The sequence below is a fragment of the Egretta garzetta genome, unplaced genomic scaffold (assembly GCF_000687185.1).
Source record: "Egretta garzetta isolate BGI_Z169 unplaced genomic scaffold, ASM68718v1 scaffold94, whole genome shotgun sequence".
NCBI classification, from domain to species: Eukaryota; Metazoa; Chordata; class Aves; order Pelecaniformes; family Ardeidae; genus Egretta; species Egretta garzetta.
In genome coordinates this window covers 4,053,901-4,068,855 of record NW_009259683.1, presented here as the reverse complement: position 1 = coordinate 4,068,855, position 14,955 = coordinate 4,053,901, and the positions used below count along the sequence as shown (strand labels likewise).

The following is a 14,955-nucleotide window of genomic DNA, read 5'->3' as shown; positions in this document are numbered from 1 at the left end:
TTTGCTTTATACTGCTCTTCATTTATTTTGAGATTCTTAAAATTGTTTGAATTAACTGTGAACTGTATTTTGATTTGGAAACAGGTGCCTTACTTACAGACGAGAAATGCAAAAGATACAATTCAGAGAAGCTGTATATATGGTGCTTATAATAAAGTATTAAAATTGAAGAACTACTGCACACCACAGATATACTGAAAAATGTACTGTAACTGTAATAAAAACAGAGGCAAACAATTGTAATGCTTATCTTGGCATAAAGTAGGACATTGTTTATAATGAAAGCTGTTTAGAAAGTCAGTTTAGTTATTAAAAAACATTTGCTAAACCGGTAATATTTTAAACAACTGTTAAAATCTTGCAATTTAGATAAACATTTCATGGAGGTGTGAATATGTACCTATTTTTCCCCATGACATCTCTCCATCAGACTACATGCGCCAAGGCATGTGGGTGGAATTAGATGAGCCTGTGGTAGCATACTTTCCCACTTCTGTTCCCACCTCATTTCTGCTTTTCCTCCTCCCAAGATACCCCCCCTTCAAGCCAGAAATGGGGCAATGAATCCCTTTCCTGCTTTCTGGTTATTTCACGCTGCCTGAGGTGCACCATGGTGAGCAGCAAGAGCAGAGGAAGACCTCTTACTATCTTAACTCCAGAGTTCGAGCAGATCTCTTGAGAACAGTTGGAAGAGCTGTAGGAGTTTGAACATGACAGATTCCAGAAAGGATGTAAGGCCAGATAAATACACAAGTTGCTTAGAAGTTCTGGTGGGTTTTTTCCCTAAATGGTCTGTGATAGCATTATTCAAGCAGCCTAACAATTCATGTACATAACTCATATACATGTCAGGTGTCAAATATTGCCTATAACACAAACACATTATTTAAAAGGAAAAAAACGCAGAAGAGTCATTTTAAAGCTCATCCTGAAATATATTCCCCAGTACAACACACTGCTACGTTTTTAAGTTTTCCTTCTGGTTGGGCTAACAAAATAGGCTTAACTCTACTTGAGAGAAGATCTTCAGGAAGCATTAAAAATGCTACAGTCTCCATCACATTTAATAGAAAAGTCTTTTATCCTAGTTGCAACAGATATCTTTTCCTAACAGAAAGCATGCTGAAGAATAAAAGCGTAGTTCAGCTGGGTTTTTTATTAGCTAGCTTTGAAGACCAAGTCTCAGTTTGCCTCCAATGAGTTGCTAACTGAAGTGAATTTTAATTGACAAATTAGATAATGTATACAACAAAAAAAAAAATAAATTGGTTTACAGGTAATCTCATCAGATTGCAGTAATTCCACACAGGATTCCCTGAATCACAATACTGTAAGATTTATTTATCATCCCTTTCTCTCAGCTAAAACTAGAACTTTAAGTATGAACAAAACACCATTTCACTTCAAGTCAGTTAAACTATTGATACCTGTGTTAAGCAGTTCAATAAAAATTCAACTGATTTGGAAGAAAACTCTTGAAAAATATTCCTCTTTATAAGCAAGATAGCGGTTTTAGCAGAAACACACCAAAAACTCATCTGTCAAACACAAACCGCTGATACATACGTTTGCAAGGCTGCATTGGTGGCATTGATGAGGTTTCTATCCGTAATCTTCTCCAGTATTAACAAGGCACTAGTTTCATGACCCTTAATACAGAACAAACATCTGTCATGTAACAAATACTCTTCAAAAAATGCTTTGAATGCAGTTTCAAAGTAACAAGTTAACATTTGCAATCAGCGCTTGACAACAGAAAGCTCAGCACTGGTAAGTCAGACCATGCACGCACCTTGCTGCAAGCCAAATGGAGTGCTGTGTTCTTAGAACTGTCTTGCAAAGTCAGATCAGCCTTAGCACTGCTAACCAGCACCTCTGGGGAAATAAAGATTTGTATTACCTAAAAGCACATTCCTTAAAGTATTAATGGCTTACATTTGTACAAAACGAAAACATAATTTTGACAAAATATATCCACAAGAATGTTAACTGTAAGGCAACTTTACCCACAGTAGGATTAACAAACTTAAGAGCAGAAATATATAAAGCTTTCTCTTTACCAACTGTATTTGTCTGTCCATTTTCTGCAGCCATCATTAAAGGTGTTTTCCCAGAAGAATCTACAGCGTTTACTTGAGCGTTGTGACTGAGCAGAAGCTGTAGACACTCAATGTGATCCGTAAAAGCTGCTGCATGAAGAGGAGTTCTACAACAGATCAAGAGACAACATGGCCATGTTCAGCCATGCTTTGTACTTTATTCAAAGGGGAATGCTGACTATGACCCTACAGATACAAAAGACTGGGCAGGCCCTCTCACTGATCCTTTGAAATCAGTATTGCTGCAGTTGTGACTGCTGCCTTTAGAAAGATACTTTCAAGTCTCAAATAATTCCCTCTATGTCATTTATAATAGATACGATTTGATTCAGAAAAAATAAAACATGCATAAAATACTACCCACAAAGTGATACAATTTAAAACATGCTCAAACTTGCCTATGTAATAAGAAGCCAATTCAAGTTTATTGAACAGAACAGTTCTTTAAAAATCTAAAATTTATTTCTAGCACAGAATAAAAAAAAAAATCTTAAAAGAATAAAAACAGGGGAAAGGGGGAATTAATGTCAGTAGCAAATACAAAACCCCCAAATGATTATAGAATTTAGCCGAGCAACTCTATTACATTACAAACATTCTTCCACTGTGCATTTGCACTCTTACCTTCCTTTTGAATCTGTTGAATTTACAATACCAGCACCTAGTGTATCAATTAACATTTCTGCAGCACCTTCATTGTCATTTATCCTATAAGGAATTAAACAGACTGTTATTTACACAATGATAAATCTTTTGTTAAATACAGCAATGAAATCTATAAAGAATAATTTTGCACTTCCTTACACAGCACAATGCAATGGACTGAAAGAATTTCCTTCCATTTTCTGGAAAACTTCCTGTTCCAGGAGCAGCTCTACACAACTGTCATGACCTAAAGCAAATGTAAAAGTTAGATATTAAAAAAAGGGAAAAGGTCTATCTATGGATTACAACAAAACTATGTATCTAAATTAGATTAAGCAGTATTTCACCTGAAAATTTCAACATCACACTGGTTATATTCGATAGGGCTACATTTAGGAACAAAGACACTTTTAGAATCGTGAAAATCAAACTGACATTTAACACTGTAAACTTTCTGAAATTTAGAAGGGATCTGATGCTGCCTGAAGAACATCCAGAACACTTAATTTAGTTCTTTATACCACCACGTTTCAAACTCTTCTGTACATTCATCACTTAGTCTACATGAAAACGTCTCCACCATTTGGGGGTTATTTTTGTTCCACTGTCTTGCTAAACCCAAAGAAAAATCAAATCGATGGTCATAATAAAAGAAAATGTGTGAAAAAGAACATGTTCAACCTATTATACTATTATTTTCAAAATTCTATAGCCTGCTGCTGTACAGGTAGCTAACAATTGTAACGATCTGTTTGATCTTCAATGTGTATACGCAGAGAACCTTCCACATTCACTGTTGTCTGAAGATCTGGATTTTCACAAGTCCTGTCCAATTTTCATTCTACAATTCAAGCATATTTCCGTTCTGTTTTATTCAGACACTGTGGTCACTCTGAAAATGGACCAAGCCGTAAGAATTTAATTTTACGAATGTGATAAAGAGATGTTATTCCGGTTCAAATCAATGTACTACCCAGTTGCTTCAGCTGTGAAGACAGCCTCGTTAGTTATTCACTTAAAAGTAATTGGTAAAGTGAAGCTCTACATCCTTACTCCTTGATCTTTCTCTATCACGTGACTCAGAGGTAAAATAAATGAGAACCTCTACTATGTCAGAAAGGAACACACAGAACAAAATCTTTAGCAAAGGAGGTGAATGAGTTTCCTACCTTTTAAGGCCTCCCTCACCCCCAAATCCAAGAAAAGTATCAATGAAGAAAAAAAAACAAAACCAAACCTCTTATTGAATCACTGTCATATACTTTAACTTCTTGTGCCTATCCAGGTTGATTTGAAGGAAGTTTAAAAAAAGATTTAATCTGAAACCAAGACTCCCTGTGATGGTTATATTTTCGGGACATGTGGCACATTTCTCTTCACAGGTACTGTGCTGAACTTCTAGAAAGACTCCTTGAGGCATAAAACTAAGAAGGCAGTTCATAACAAAAAATGTAGTACAAAAATGTTTGTGTATTAGATGTTAGATACTATTATGTATTAGACAGTAATGCATTCCCCCTCAAGATACCATGTGTTAGATACTATTATGTATTAGACAGTAATGCATCCCCCCTCAATTCCCGTCATATTGTCACATTGACTAATACAAACTGAAAGAGGACAGACTTTATATGTTGGTTTTATAAGTAGTTATAACTTCTGTCTCAATATCAATAAATACATTTAGACCTGTATTTTAACTTTAATGTATTTTACCATTATAGCAGGCCCAATGCAGTGATGTATAGCCGTGATTGTCTGCTATCGCAGGTACTGCATCCACGGATGTAGCTGACTGCAGGAGAGCTCCTAGAACAGCTATATGTCCACATGCAGCTGACAAGTGTATAGGGGTTCGCCCCCTACAGTCTCGTAATAAGGACTTAGCACCATGTTGAAGCAATGCTTCCACACATTCCTCATGCCCAGTAACTGCCTGTGAGAGAGACAGGAAATAGCAACTTGGCAAATATTCATGTCTATATGCCAAGGTGTATAACTAAAGCAAGCAAACGTCAGACGATTTCTTACATTTTTAAGTAATAACAAAATAAGCACAGTTATTTGTATTCCTGGAAAGAGCCATTCTGTTGGAAAAACAGCAATGTATTATCATATTGATGACAGAATCACTTCTTGGAATAACACTGAATGAACTGCTAATCTCGAGGGCTCATTCAATTGTCTTATCTGGCAGAGACTATAAAAAAAAAAAAATTGGCATATGGCATGCATTACGCTTTTCTTCCTCCCATTAACACTACCCCCACCCCATAACAAAAAGCAGTACTGTGGGACCTCTCCAGTCAACACTTTACAGCAAGCTTAAGAGACTCCAGAAGTCCGAAAGAATTTTGAGGATACAGAGCAAACAGGCAAAAGCTTGCCTGTTGAAAGCAACTAAAAAGACAATTAAAAACTAAGAATGGCAAGATGAGAATAATGAGAAATTCATTAACGCTACATATTAAGTCTGTATCTGAAATTAATATGCATGAAACTGGAAAGGCCAGAAAAGGAATACTCGCTTACCCCTCTATGTAATGCCGTCCTTCCCCACTTATCTTTGGCATCTACATTTGCTCCTTTGTTAAGGAGTGAATAAACGCAGTCGGTGTGCCCATTGAGAACTGACAGCATCAGAGGAGTCCTAAGCAGAGAGTGAAATAAAGCATAATCTACACGGAAATTTAACAGACTAGCACTCAGCTGAAATGTAGCAACTGCTGTCCTTCTGGACAACGCTGTTCAAATTTACACCATCGATGATCTTCTCTAGCACTGCCTTCACTCTGAGAATGCTACTCATTTGCTTTTTAGGTACAAGAAAATAAAATTAATATTGCTTAATTCAGAAGTCCTGATTAAGTTACTAGAATCCGTTTTTCAGCATCTGGGCAATAAAACATATTTTAGTTTCCTCCCAACCGAACAAGAACATTTTTCACTGCCAAGAGTATGTTTATTGCCAAATACACAGTCTCATTTGTCCTAGTTGAAATATCATCTCCCTTTAAAGTAATAAATTAAAAATCCCCAGTGTAAAATATTTAGTTTTTCCTTTTATAAAATGCAGCAACTTGTGAAGAACAGAATGTGTATTGTTTAAACTCACTGTCCATTTCCATCTTGAATGTCCACAGCGTTCTGTGGTTCTGCATTTCCTATCAATAGCCGCAAACATTCCGAGTGACCATTGGTAGCTGTAAAACATCATAAAAACACGAGTTTTACATTAATTGCCTTTGAGTATACAGCTCAAACAGAACAGTAACTTGCTCAAACTAAAGCCGGTTAGCTTGAGAACCCACTGTACAGCTTTACCATTGTTATAACTTAAAACCAAAAAATATGAACACTAGAAAATTATTGCAGAAATTAGGCATTTGCAACTGTATAGTATTAAAAGTAATCCATTCCAACTGTCAATTGCCAACAAGGTATTTGTTTTTTACATATAAATGAGCTTGCACACTTTAACCATAATTAGAATATATGCTTCTACAACATCCACAAGAAGGAATAATTAAATATAGTAATTAGCATAACTTTTGCTTGTTTTAAGGCACAGGTAAACACATACCTAGCCCATCATACACAGATTTTGTTAGCAAGCGTAGCATGTGCACAGTTATGAAACGATAACTGAAATCACATTTAGAAAGAGTGGAAGGAAATGCAATGCATAGAAGTAATTAACCAAGCAGTTAAAAAAAGGAGAAAGAAAAGAAACAAAAAAATTGAGAAATCACATTTAAATGCAACTCATGAAAGACAAATGATTGCTTGTTGGAGGGGAAATTATTTCTGACATACAGCTGCTGTATTCAGTCTACATAAGAACAGTGACAATTCATGCTTCTTTAGTGGACAGAAATGCTAACAGAACTTAGGAGAAGCTAAATCAAATACAAGAATACAGCTTGTGCTCATGGACAACAAATTAAGTGATTAGAATGATAATGTTTTGTATATAATGCTCTTTTTACTGCAACATTTCTACAATACTGTAACTATAAATGTCGATTTAAACAAGCCTATTTTCAAAGAGAGGAAAAAATAAGAATATAGTATGAACACTAGACTTCGAGAAAGGTAGGTTTATAGAATTTTTCTAGGAAAGGCAGTGAGAAAATATTGCAAAGGATTGCTGTTATTTTGAAAACACTCAGGAGTCATTTAAATCCTTGGAAAAGACCCAAAGCATAGTTTTCATGTCTCTTCTCAAACTGACAAAATTCTCCAGGACTCCAGTCATTTTTAGAAGTATTCTACTGCCAAGATAGGCAACACAATTCACAAATCTAAATTCGGGCCTACAGTTTGGGCTGCATGAAAGACGAGGAGAGAAGCAGGAACGTGTCGCTGACACCTGGCAGCACAGCTAGCCTAGCTGGTGGAAGGGACAAGGACTATGCACCCTTCCAGTGAGCAGTGGGGAACAGCACTCCCAGCCCAGACCATTTATTGGGTTAATACCGTTTTCCACCCACAACTGCTTTGTTACACCTTTCTCGGCACAGCATACACCTTTAAAGTCATCATCTATTCCTAAACACCATTTCTTAGAACATTAAGGATAGAGACTTCTAAACGAAAAGATGATCCACTTCAACCCCCCCAATTTCAGAGGTTAGCGGTTAGCACCTACCTGCAGCATGTATTGGGGTCCTCTTTACAACATAATCTTTCACCAAGATTGATGCTCCCTGATTAATGAGCACATCTACACATTCCACGTGTCCCTTAAAGGCGGCAAGATCCAATGGTGTCCTTCCGTTATTATTCCTCACATCAAGGTCCAGCAGCGACTGTACCAGCACTTCCAGAGCTTGATGGTGGCCATGGTAGGCCTACAAGAATAAGAAAATGCTTCAGTTTTCCCACCCTTCACATTTTTCACTTTACTTACCAGGATTACATAAATTAAAGTCACTGTTAGATAGTAGCTTTGTTTTAATATGTGGAACAGCTACTGATGCAGCATGTAAGTAGTTACAGTAGTTATGACTAATTTAAAACCCCCACCATTTCAAGCAAGAATGTTAGTGGGATTTCTCCATTTTATCTGTTCAGTCAGCAACTGAAACAACTTTCAGAAAATCGTCTGTCTCCAATTTGTGTAACTACCACTATTTTGAATACTGCATGTTTCATTGCTTCATGTTAGAATTGCATCACCCTCAGACTATTTCAAGTGAGGAGTATGTGCAAACTTAACTAATTCCTATTAGGTTTTTAATAAAATATTTAAAAAAGAAAAAGCCAGTAAAATTTGTAAGTAAAAAGAATACAGTACAAATAGCTACAGTTAACATAACTGGTAAAACAGAAAGGAGTTAGGGGATGAAACCAGTTAAGAGATCAGAATGGATTTACAAGGATAAAAAAAAATAGCATGAAGAATACTCTGTAGGCATGTGTCAAGACAAAGTGTCAAAGTTAGTAATGAAAATAAACATCTACAAGTACTGTTTTGTAATTTCCATTATATATATATACGTATGTACTGCATGAGATTTAGGCTATTTTCAGAAAGTACACTGGGGTTTTTCAATTGCTCCAAGTCCAGTGAAAAGATGAAAGCTACATATTGAGCTGGTTACTCTGTATTTTGATTATGTTTGTATAGACGGTTTCATCAGGTCCTCTCCTACACTACTCTTTGTGCAAATCTTTCTTCAAGCATTGACAAATACTTCTCATCCTAAATAACGAGGGTAAAACACTTATGATGATAAAAAGTCATCATTACTTATAGAACAAGTCTTCTAAAATTTTCATTAGTATAAATTATAACATCAGTCTTAATTAGAAGATTCCAAATGAAAGAAGATTCCAAAATGAAGCAAAAATCACCCTGTATACAGCAAGTCAGAAATATTATGTACGTATTTTTGCATTTCGTTTCTTGCTATTGACCTATTTTTAAAAAATCCAGAATGAACAGACATCTGTCAACAGTTGTTTGCAATTAGACGAGCTATCATCACTAAAGAATGAAATACTTACAGCTAAATGCAGTGGACTTATAGGTGCTCTGTTGTCTGAATCATTCAGCATGTCAGTACCCGATGTTTCCATCAGCTTAGCAGAGAGATAAAGTCAGAGTGAGTGCAAAAACCCCTCACCTTTAAAAACGTTCAGCAATAATTGCTACAGTTTCCAGTATACACAGATTGAAAAATAAAGGGAGAAAAATAGGAAGAACAACATAGGATTACAGTTTCTTTCGGAATTCTAAATCTCTGTCAACCTTTTAAAATTTTTGAATTGCAATGACTGCAACCCCTCCCCCATATTCATCTCAAAGCGCAGTTGTTTAATTTTGCGTAACAATGCAATAATTAAATCAGAACCTAATCTAAAATTATTATTTTTCCTGAAGCAGCCATATGAAATAACATGGATGAAATGCATATAAAGGGAAGACAAGGACAGGTGAGAACAGCTGTAGTAGGAAAAAAAAAACCCAACCCCAAAACAAGTAAGCATTTACATTAGGTGAAAAGTTGGCAAGAAAACAGTATGAAAAGCCAGAAGGCAGGATTGATTTCTCAGAACAGAAAAACATTTCCCAAAGAGAAGAAAATGGACCCAAAAAAGGCACAAGCATTATAAAATAGGATTAAAATATTCATGTGTACACGTTTCTATTTGTTACTTTCAGGTGTGCTCTGAGATTTTAATTCTGGGTCTTTTTCAAGACCATAATTAATTTAGTACACTAGTAGAATGAAAGCACTCGAAGTGTTTGAAGAACACCAAATACATTCAGATCACTAAGGTTTCATTATCACACTTTCCTAATACGGTAATACAAATGTTTAAGTAAAAAAAAAAATAAATGGCTTAAAAATAATTTTCTATTTTAAAATTCTGAATTGCAATTAAATCTAAGCTGCAACTGAAATTAAACAATACATCTATGCATTGAAATGGTTGTATAAGTCTAAAAATAAGCAGTATTTTTAAAATGACATGTTCCCTTTTGCTGTACAGTAGTGCTTTAACAGTGAGAAATAATACTTACAACATCTAGAGGCGTTTCGTTTGCGATCTGCAATTAAAAACATTCAAAATTCATGCTTGAATACATTTGAATATAAAAGTATAAGTCCTATAAAAATACTAAGTTCTATAACATAGAGAAGATAAAATTAGCATATCAAATTACATACACATTTTTGCAAAGGGATTAATAAAAAACTACCTGAGGCTTTATTATCTAAAATTCTACTATGTGGCCATTAGTTACCCTAACTACGTGAAGTATTTTAAAAGGCACCCTTACTTTACAGGTTTTTCCTGCATTGTAATTTGCTCCTTCAGATGACATTTGTGGTATTTCTTAACACTTCTCAGTGGGATAACCTCTGGTTATTTTATTTCAGCCATCAGGAAAAAATTTAGCAGTGTATTCTAAGCTAAGAAACAAAATAAAACTAACATCCCACATCCTCAAACAGTTATCTCTTCATCTCAGAACGTATTACCTTTTTAAGGCAGTATCTACCATCTTAGCTCCTCACCTCGCCCCTATTTTAAGAGTACCAAGTGCTTAAATATCTACCTTCACAGGGGCTGAAAAACACGATTGACCTAGCTTAACAGATGAAGAACCAATGTGGAGGAATCCCCTGGCCTCTGCATCGTACTCTGTAAGAGCAGCTGTTACAGCTTTCATCTATGATACGTTTTCTTACCAATTCAAGACATAAGCGATGACCATAAGCAGCTGAATAATGAACTGCATTGTATCCTTGTTTGTCTCGGATCCCCGGATTGGCATCATTTCTTAGCAAGTATTCCAGGCACCTATTTAAATTGACATATGCAACCATATATCTAAATGTTGAATTTCAACTTTACACTAAGTGATAAATTGTTCCAATTCAATTGGAAAATAGAATACAGCACACAGGAACACTGATTTAATGCACAATATCGGCTAGGAGTCAAGAACACCTAACTCATTACACCAAGCATTAAGGTCAATCACAAAGCTTCCAAAATTTGAAAGAATCCTTTTCTGCAGACATCCTGCATCCTCTGAATTATCTGACTTGGTTAAAACTAGTATTTTGTGGCTGTTTTCCTCCTAGCTAATACAACTGCAGTTACCTCTGTTAATACGAATAATTACTATTTTTATATGTTTTCCTGTATCAGTACGTTCTTCTGTACTTAATACAGAAGGAAGAGAACCAGTAGCTGAGTTTTTCATGGTGCGAATCCGAAAGTCATACATACACACACTTTCACTACCGGACACTAATTTATTGGGGTTTTTTATACAGAAAACACATTTAGTGGTTGGCATACTTGTATCCTACCATTCCTTACACAAAGTTGTAAGTCAGCTCCCTCTCCCTGTTTTCTGTTTTTAAAAGACTCCATGCATGCACACTAAACTATTCCAACCAATAACCCTACTTATTCATAGTTTTATGTTGTCTATCAGCAACATTTTGCAAGCCTACAAATAATGAGCATGAGAACTCTGAAGCAGTAGCCCCCAGAGAACAAAGAGGTAAATTGACCTAGACTGAACTACCTGACACACAACAGTCTCAGCTTCAAGAGCTTCAGGATAACAGGATAAAGACTGGAGAGAAACAAACACTCCCAGAATAACATCAGGTTATTTTGCAAAAGTGTTCATGAGACTATAAGAGCCCCCAAACATGAGCAAGACGGAGATTGTACAGAGCCTCTAAAATTCTGAATTGACAGACTAGGAAAGGATGAGAGATTTTAGGTTTCTTATTCACAGATCAAGATTATTCTGGTACTTAATTTGTCTGTTTGCTGAAACACTTAGGCTTAAAGAAGGTCTCCTCATGTCCTACCTCAAGCAGAGCCTTTAGGGTCTGAGAAATTGCACATACAATTTTACCTGATGACAGAATCAAGACTGCATCTAATTCAGAAGACTACCTGACTTGAGAACAGAACATCTGGTACTTCACAAAAGGCAGATGGACTTTAGATCCTTGGATCTGATCTCCAAGCCTGGCTTCACCAAAGCTGAACTGATTCAAAACCATCTGCTAGTATATCGAATGACTGGATCATTTGCTTCCAGCAGGGGAAAAAGAGACTTCATGACAACCCACTTGTCAACACTGCACGTGGTGGTTAGATTGTCTGCTGAGACCTGGGCACAATACTTTTGAAGAGAAGACCAGAAAGCTCTGCATATGTTCTACACAGCTCTGAGCTCAAGAACACCGATATGAAATGGTTGGTCCTTTTGCCCCGAGATACCCATGATTTTCAGAAGTGCTCTCTGTCTGTAAAGGACCATCTGCTATGACAGAGCACAATGAAGAATGGAATGGGTAGGTCTTCTCACCACTGAAGGAAAGGACCACCAAGCAGCTAGGGGAACATCCATCCCATAGAAGAGTGAGATTTATAAGTCTTGTGACATATCCTGTGAAGCTACATGGTGCTGTGTGACTAAAACACATAGAAGACATCACTAAGGTAGTCGTCATACATTCAAATGCAATCACCTCTCTTATGACTTGGAACGTATCCTGTGATAGAAGGGCTTTCTGAAGACTGAACTAGAGCGCTAAACAAAATGTGGGAGGTGAAAGTCTAAAGACGCCCAACCTCTGAATGGCCACTTCATCAAGCGGAAGTCCAGCAAGGGAGAGTGACATTCTGATCCTTCTAAAATGGGTTGTTACAACTGTTGGTTTAGGACTATTGTTCTTGTGGCAAATCCAGACAGGAGAACCTTGCATTGATAATAGTCCAGGAACACCTTTAAGTGAAGCTACTTTGTACAAGACATATACTTTATATTATAGTTGGAAAGATTAATTCTGTAGGTCAAGAAGCACAAAGACATGCCCTTAGAATACAGAGATGTTTATAGTTAGTCGTTGTCATGACCTTCAACTTGCTGGTGAAGCCATATGGTTTTCTGAAACGTACAACAGGTCACAATCCCTTCTTCTCTCTGGGATTATGAAATACTTCTTTATCAGTTAAATAAAATGCAAGTGAAGCTAAAAAATATACTATCTTGTCAAATGCAGCTTGGAATCTTTCTTCCTTAGCACAGTTTATCTAAAGGTCTCACAGATTACCATTATCAGTAGTGACAAACAGGCCAGTTGGATACACTGATAATATGAGGGTTTTAGTTCCCATTTATCTCATGGGAAATTGTTTGGTAGAAAGTTAAAGGAAATTTCAACATCTGTAGTTGTATGATATAGCTACACTGTGATCTCGTGTGAAAAACCTGCAGTGGGATATGGCAGGTTTAGATCTGAGAGGCAGGAATCCTAACATGCTGTTAAAGAGTAGAAACTTGATCATTCAAACCCCTGGAGAACACTCAAACCTTGGAGAAATACAGGCAGAAATTCTGCAAAAGCAGACATTTCCTGAGGGAAGACAGCACAACCCTGCAAACTTCACAACTCTTCCTAAGTTCTTTCAAGGAAGGACACTGTTCCATCTGCTGACTCTGGGCAAGTTCATCATCTGAATGAGATCCAGTACCAGCTGTGATGAAATGGAAACACTTTTCAACATGAGTAAGACAGCTGTACTGGGGCAAGGGCCAGATAACCTCATGTGCAACAACAGTGATGTGCTGAAGTGAAGACCTGATATTTGCTTTTCCATCCCAGACAAAGGTTAGTGAAGATGAAAGGGGCAAAAAGCTGCAGGAAAAACTATGAACAAGAAAGTACCTAATTACAAAGTACTCTGTCTCATTAGGAAGTTGAGCAGAACAGGAGTGACACCAAAGTGCATTCTCACTTCCGTAATTTTGTGTCCAGCATAAAGGAGAAAAGGACTTGGGTAGGTAGTGAAAAAGGTAAAAATTCTCCAGTTTTAAGGAATAACATGTGTAACACAAGATGTAAGTAACTTTACACCAAGTTCAACATATCTAATAAAAAGCTACCTGTAAAGCATATCTATGTTTTGAACCAACTAATTCGGATTTTATTTGCCTAGCAGAAAAATGCCTGGATTTCATTAATTGCAACCGTGCTTGCATATTTTTATTTGAATTGAAACGGGATGAGGTTTCTGAGAATCCAAAGACAAGTCAATTTGTCCCATCGAGTAAGAATTACTGTCCCTACATTTTATTTGTCCAATCATCTAACTTTCTTTGTTAATTTTAATCAATGACTTTGTATTAACATTCATGGCTCATTAATAAATGTTAAACATCACTGGCCTTGGCTACCTAAATTCCTATACTTTGTTACCTTCTGTATTTGTGTGCTCACAAAAACCACAATACGCTAAATATGCCGCAGGCAGCAAAGTCTACTGAAAATCCTTGAGCCCCCATTATTTCCAATGCAAAACAGAATTATTTTTGCTGTTTCTTCTCAACCAGGAAAGGCATTAACTTAGCATCTTTTGCATACTTTACTGTCCTCAACAGGCCTCTCTAAAAGAAGATTAATCAAACTTTCTGAAAGCCCAGATAAGTTAAATTCATTTCCCATTTATTTATTGCTGTGATGTCTATTAAATAATTCTAACATAGAAAGAGAGTGTTTTTTTCTCCCCTAAGATGCTCCTTAATTTATCTCATTTTGCAATCATGCTTCTCTGTCTAGTCTTGCCAAAATGAGGCTTACTGGTGTTTGGTCCAGATCAGAAGCATTTGTTAAAGATACAAAAGAAACATTTCCAAACAGGAACAAACAGGAAAACCATTTTCAACAAAAACACCCTTGTCTCTAAAATCTGTGTTTAAAGATGTCTGAACAAAGACTATAAAAATGCACATAAATATCTTTGGAATTTCTATATAGATAATTTCCCGACCTTTTTTTTCCTAGGCTTTATATTCCCACTCAGTAATCATTCTTAGCTTCATTCCTATTTTGAATATGAGATGAGCAATACTGGTTTTCCAGCTGTTACTAATCATCTTGCTGCATAAATATAAAAAGCTTCTCCTCAGGCCATTCTGCTTTGCAGCCTGTCTTCCAGAGAGCCAACTGTTAATCAGAAGGGCAATGTCACGTGGGTTCCAGAGACGGTTCTTTGATTTATCTCCCAAAGCTCTGCAGTATTGCCATCATCATTCTTGCTTGTGCCTTTTATAAGACAGATGGCAAAACGATGTCATCTGAAGAACCATTATAGTTTGGAGGTTTTCCGAGCAACTGTGAAGCTAAAATTAATCCTAGCTCAACTTGTAAGAGGGCAA

At 36.5% G+C, this 14,955-nt stretch overlaps 1 protein-coding gene across 2 annotated transcripts in view; it reads right to left on the bottom strand.

Moving 5' to 3' along the window:
* Positions 1-14,955, bottom strand: part of ANKRD28 (ankyrin repeat domain 28) — a 79,233-nt gene that overhangs the window by 7,177 nt on the left and 57,101 nt on the right. For both annotated transcript variants that reach the window (XM_009638644.2, XM_035894053.1), the window contains 12 exons: positions 10,451-10,562; positions 9,778-9,804; positions 8,757-8,831; positions 7,396-7,597; positions 5,860-5,947; positions 5,277-5,394; positions 4,461-4,680; positions 2,904-2,991; positions 2,724-2,807; positions 2,061-2,206; positions 1,793-1,875; positions 1,567-1,649 (listed from right to left, as the gene is read on the bottom strand). In XM_009638644.2, coding sequence (XP_009636939.1) covers positions 1,567-1,649; positions 1,793-1,875; positions 2,061-2,206; positions 2,724-2,807; positions 2,904-2,991; positions 4,461-4,680; positions 5,277-5,394; positions 5,860-5,947; positions 7,396-7,597; positions 8,757-8,831; positions 9,778-9,804; positions 10,451-10,562 — 1,326 coding nt within the window. The remainder of the gene's footprint in view (positions 1-1,566; positions 1,650-1,792; positions 1,876-2,060; positions 2,207-2,723; positions 2,808-2,903; positions 2,992-4,460; positions 4,681-5,276; positions 5,395-5,859; positions 5,948-7,395; positions 7,598-8,756; positions 8,832-9,777; positions 9,805-10,450; positions 10,563-14,955) is intronic.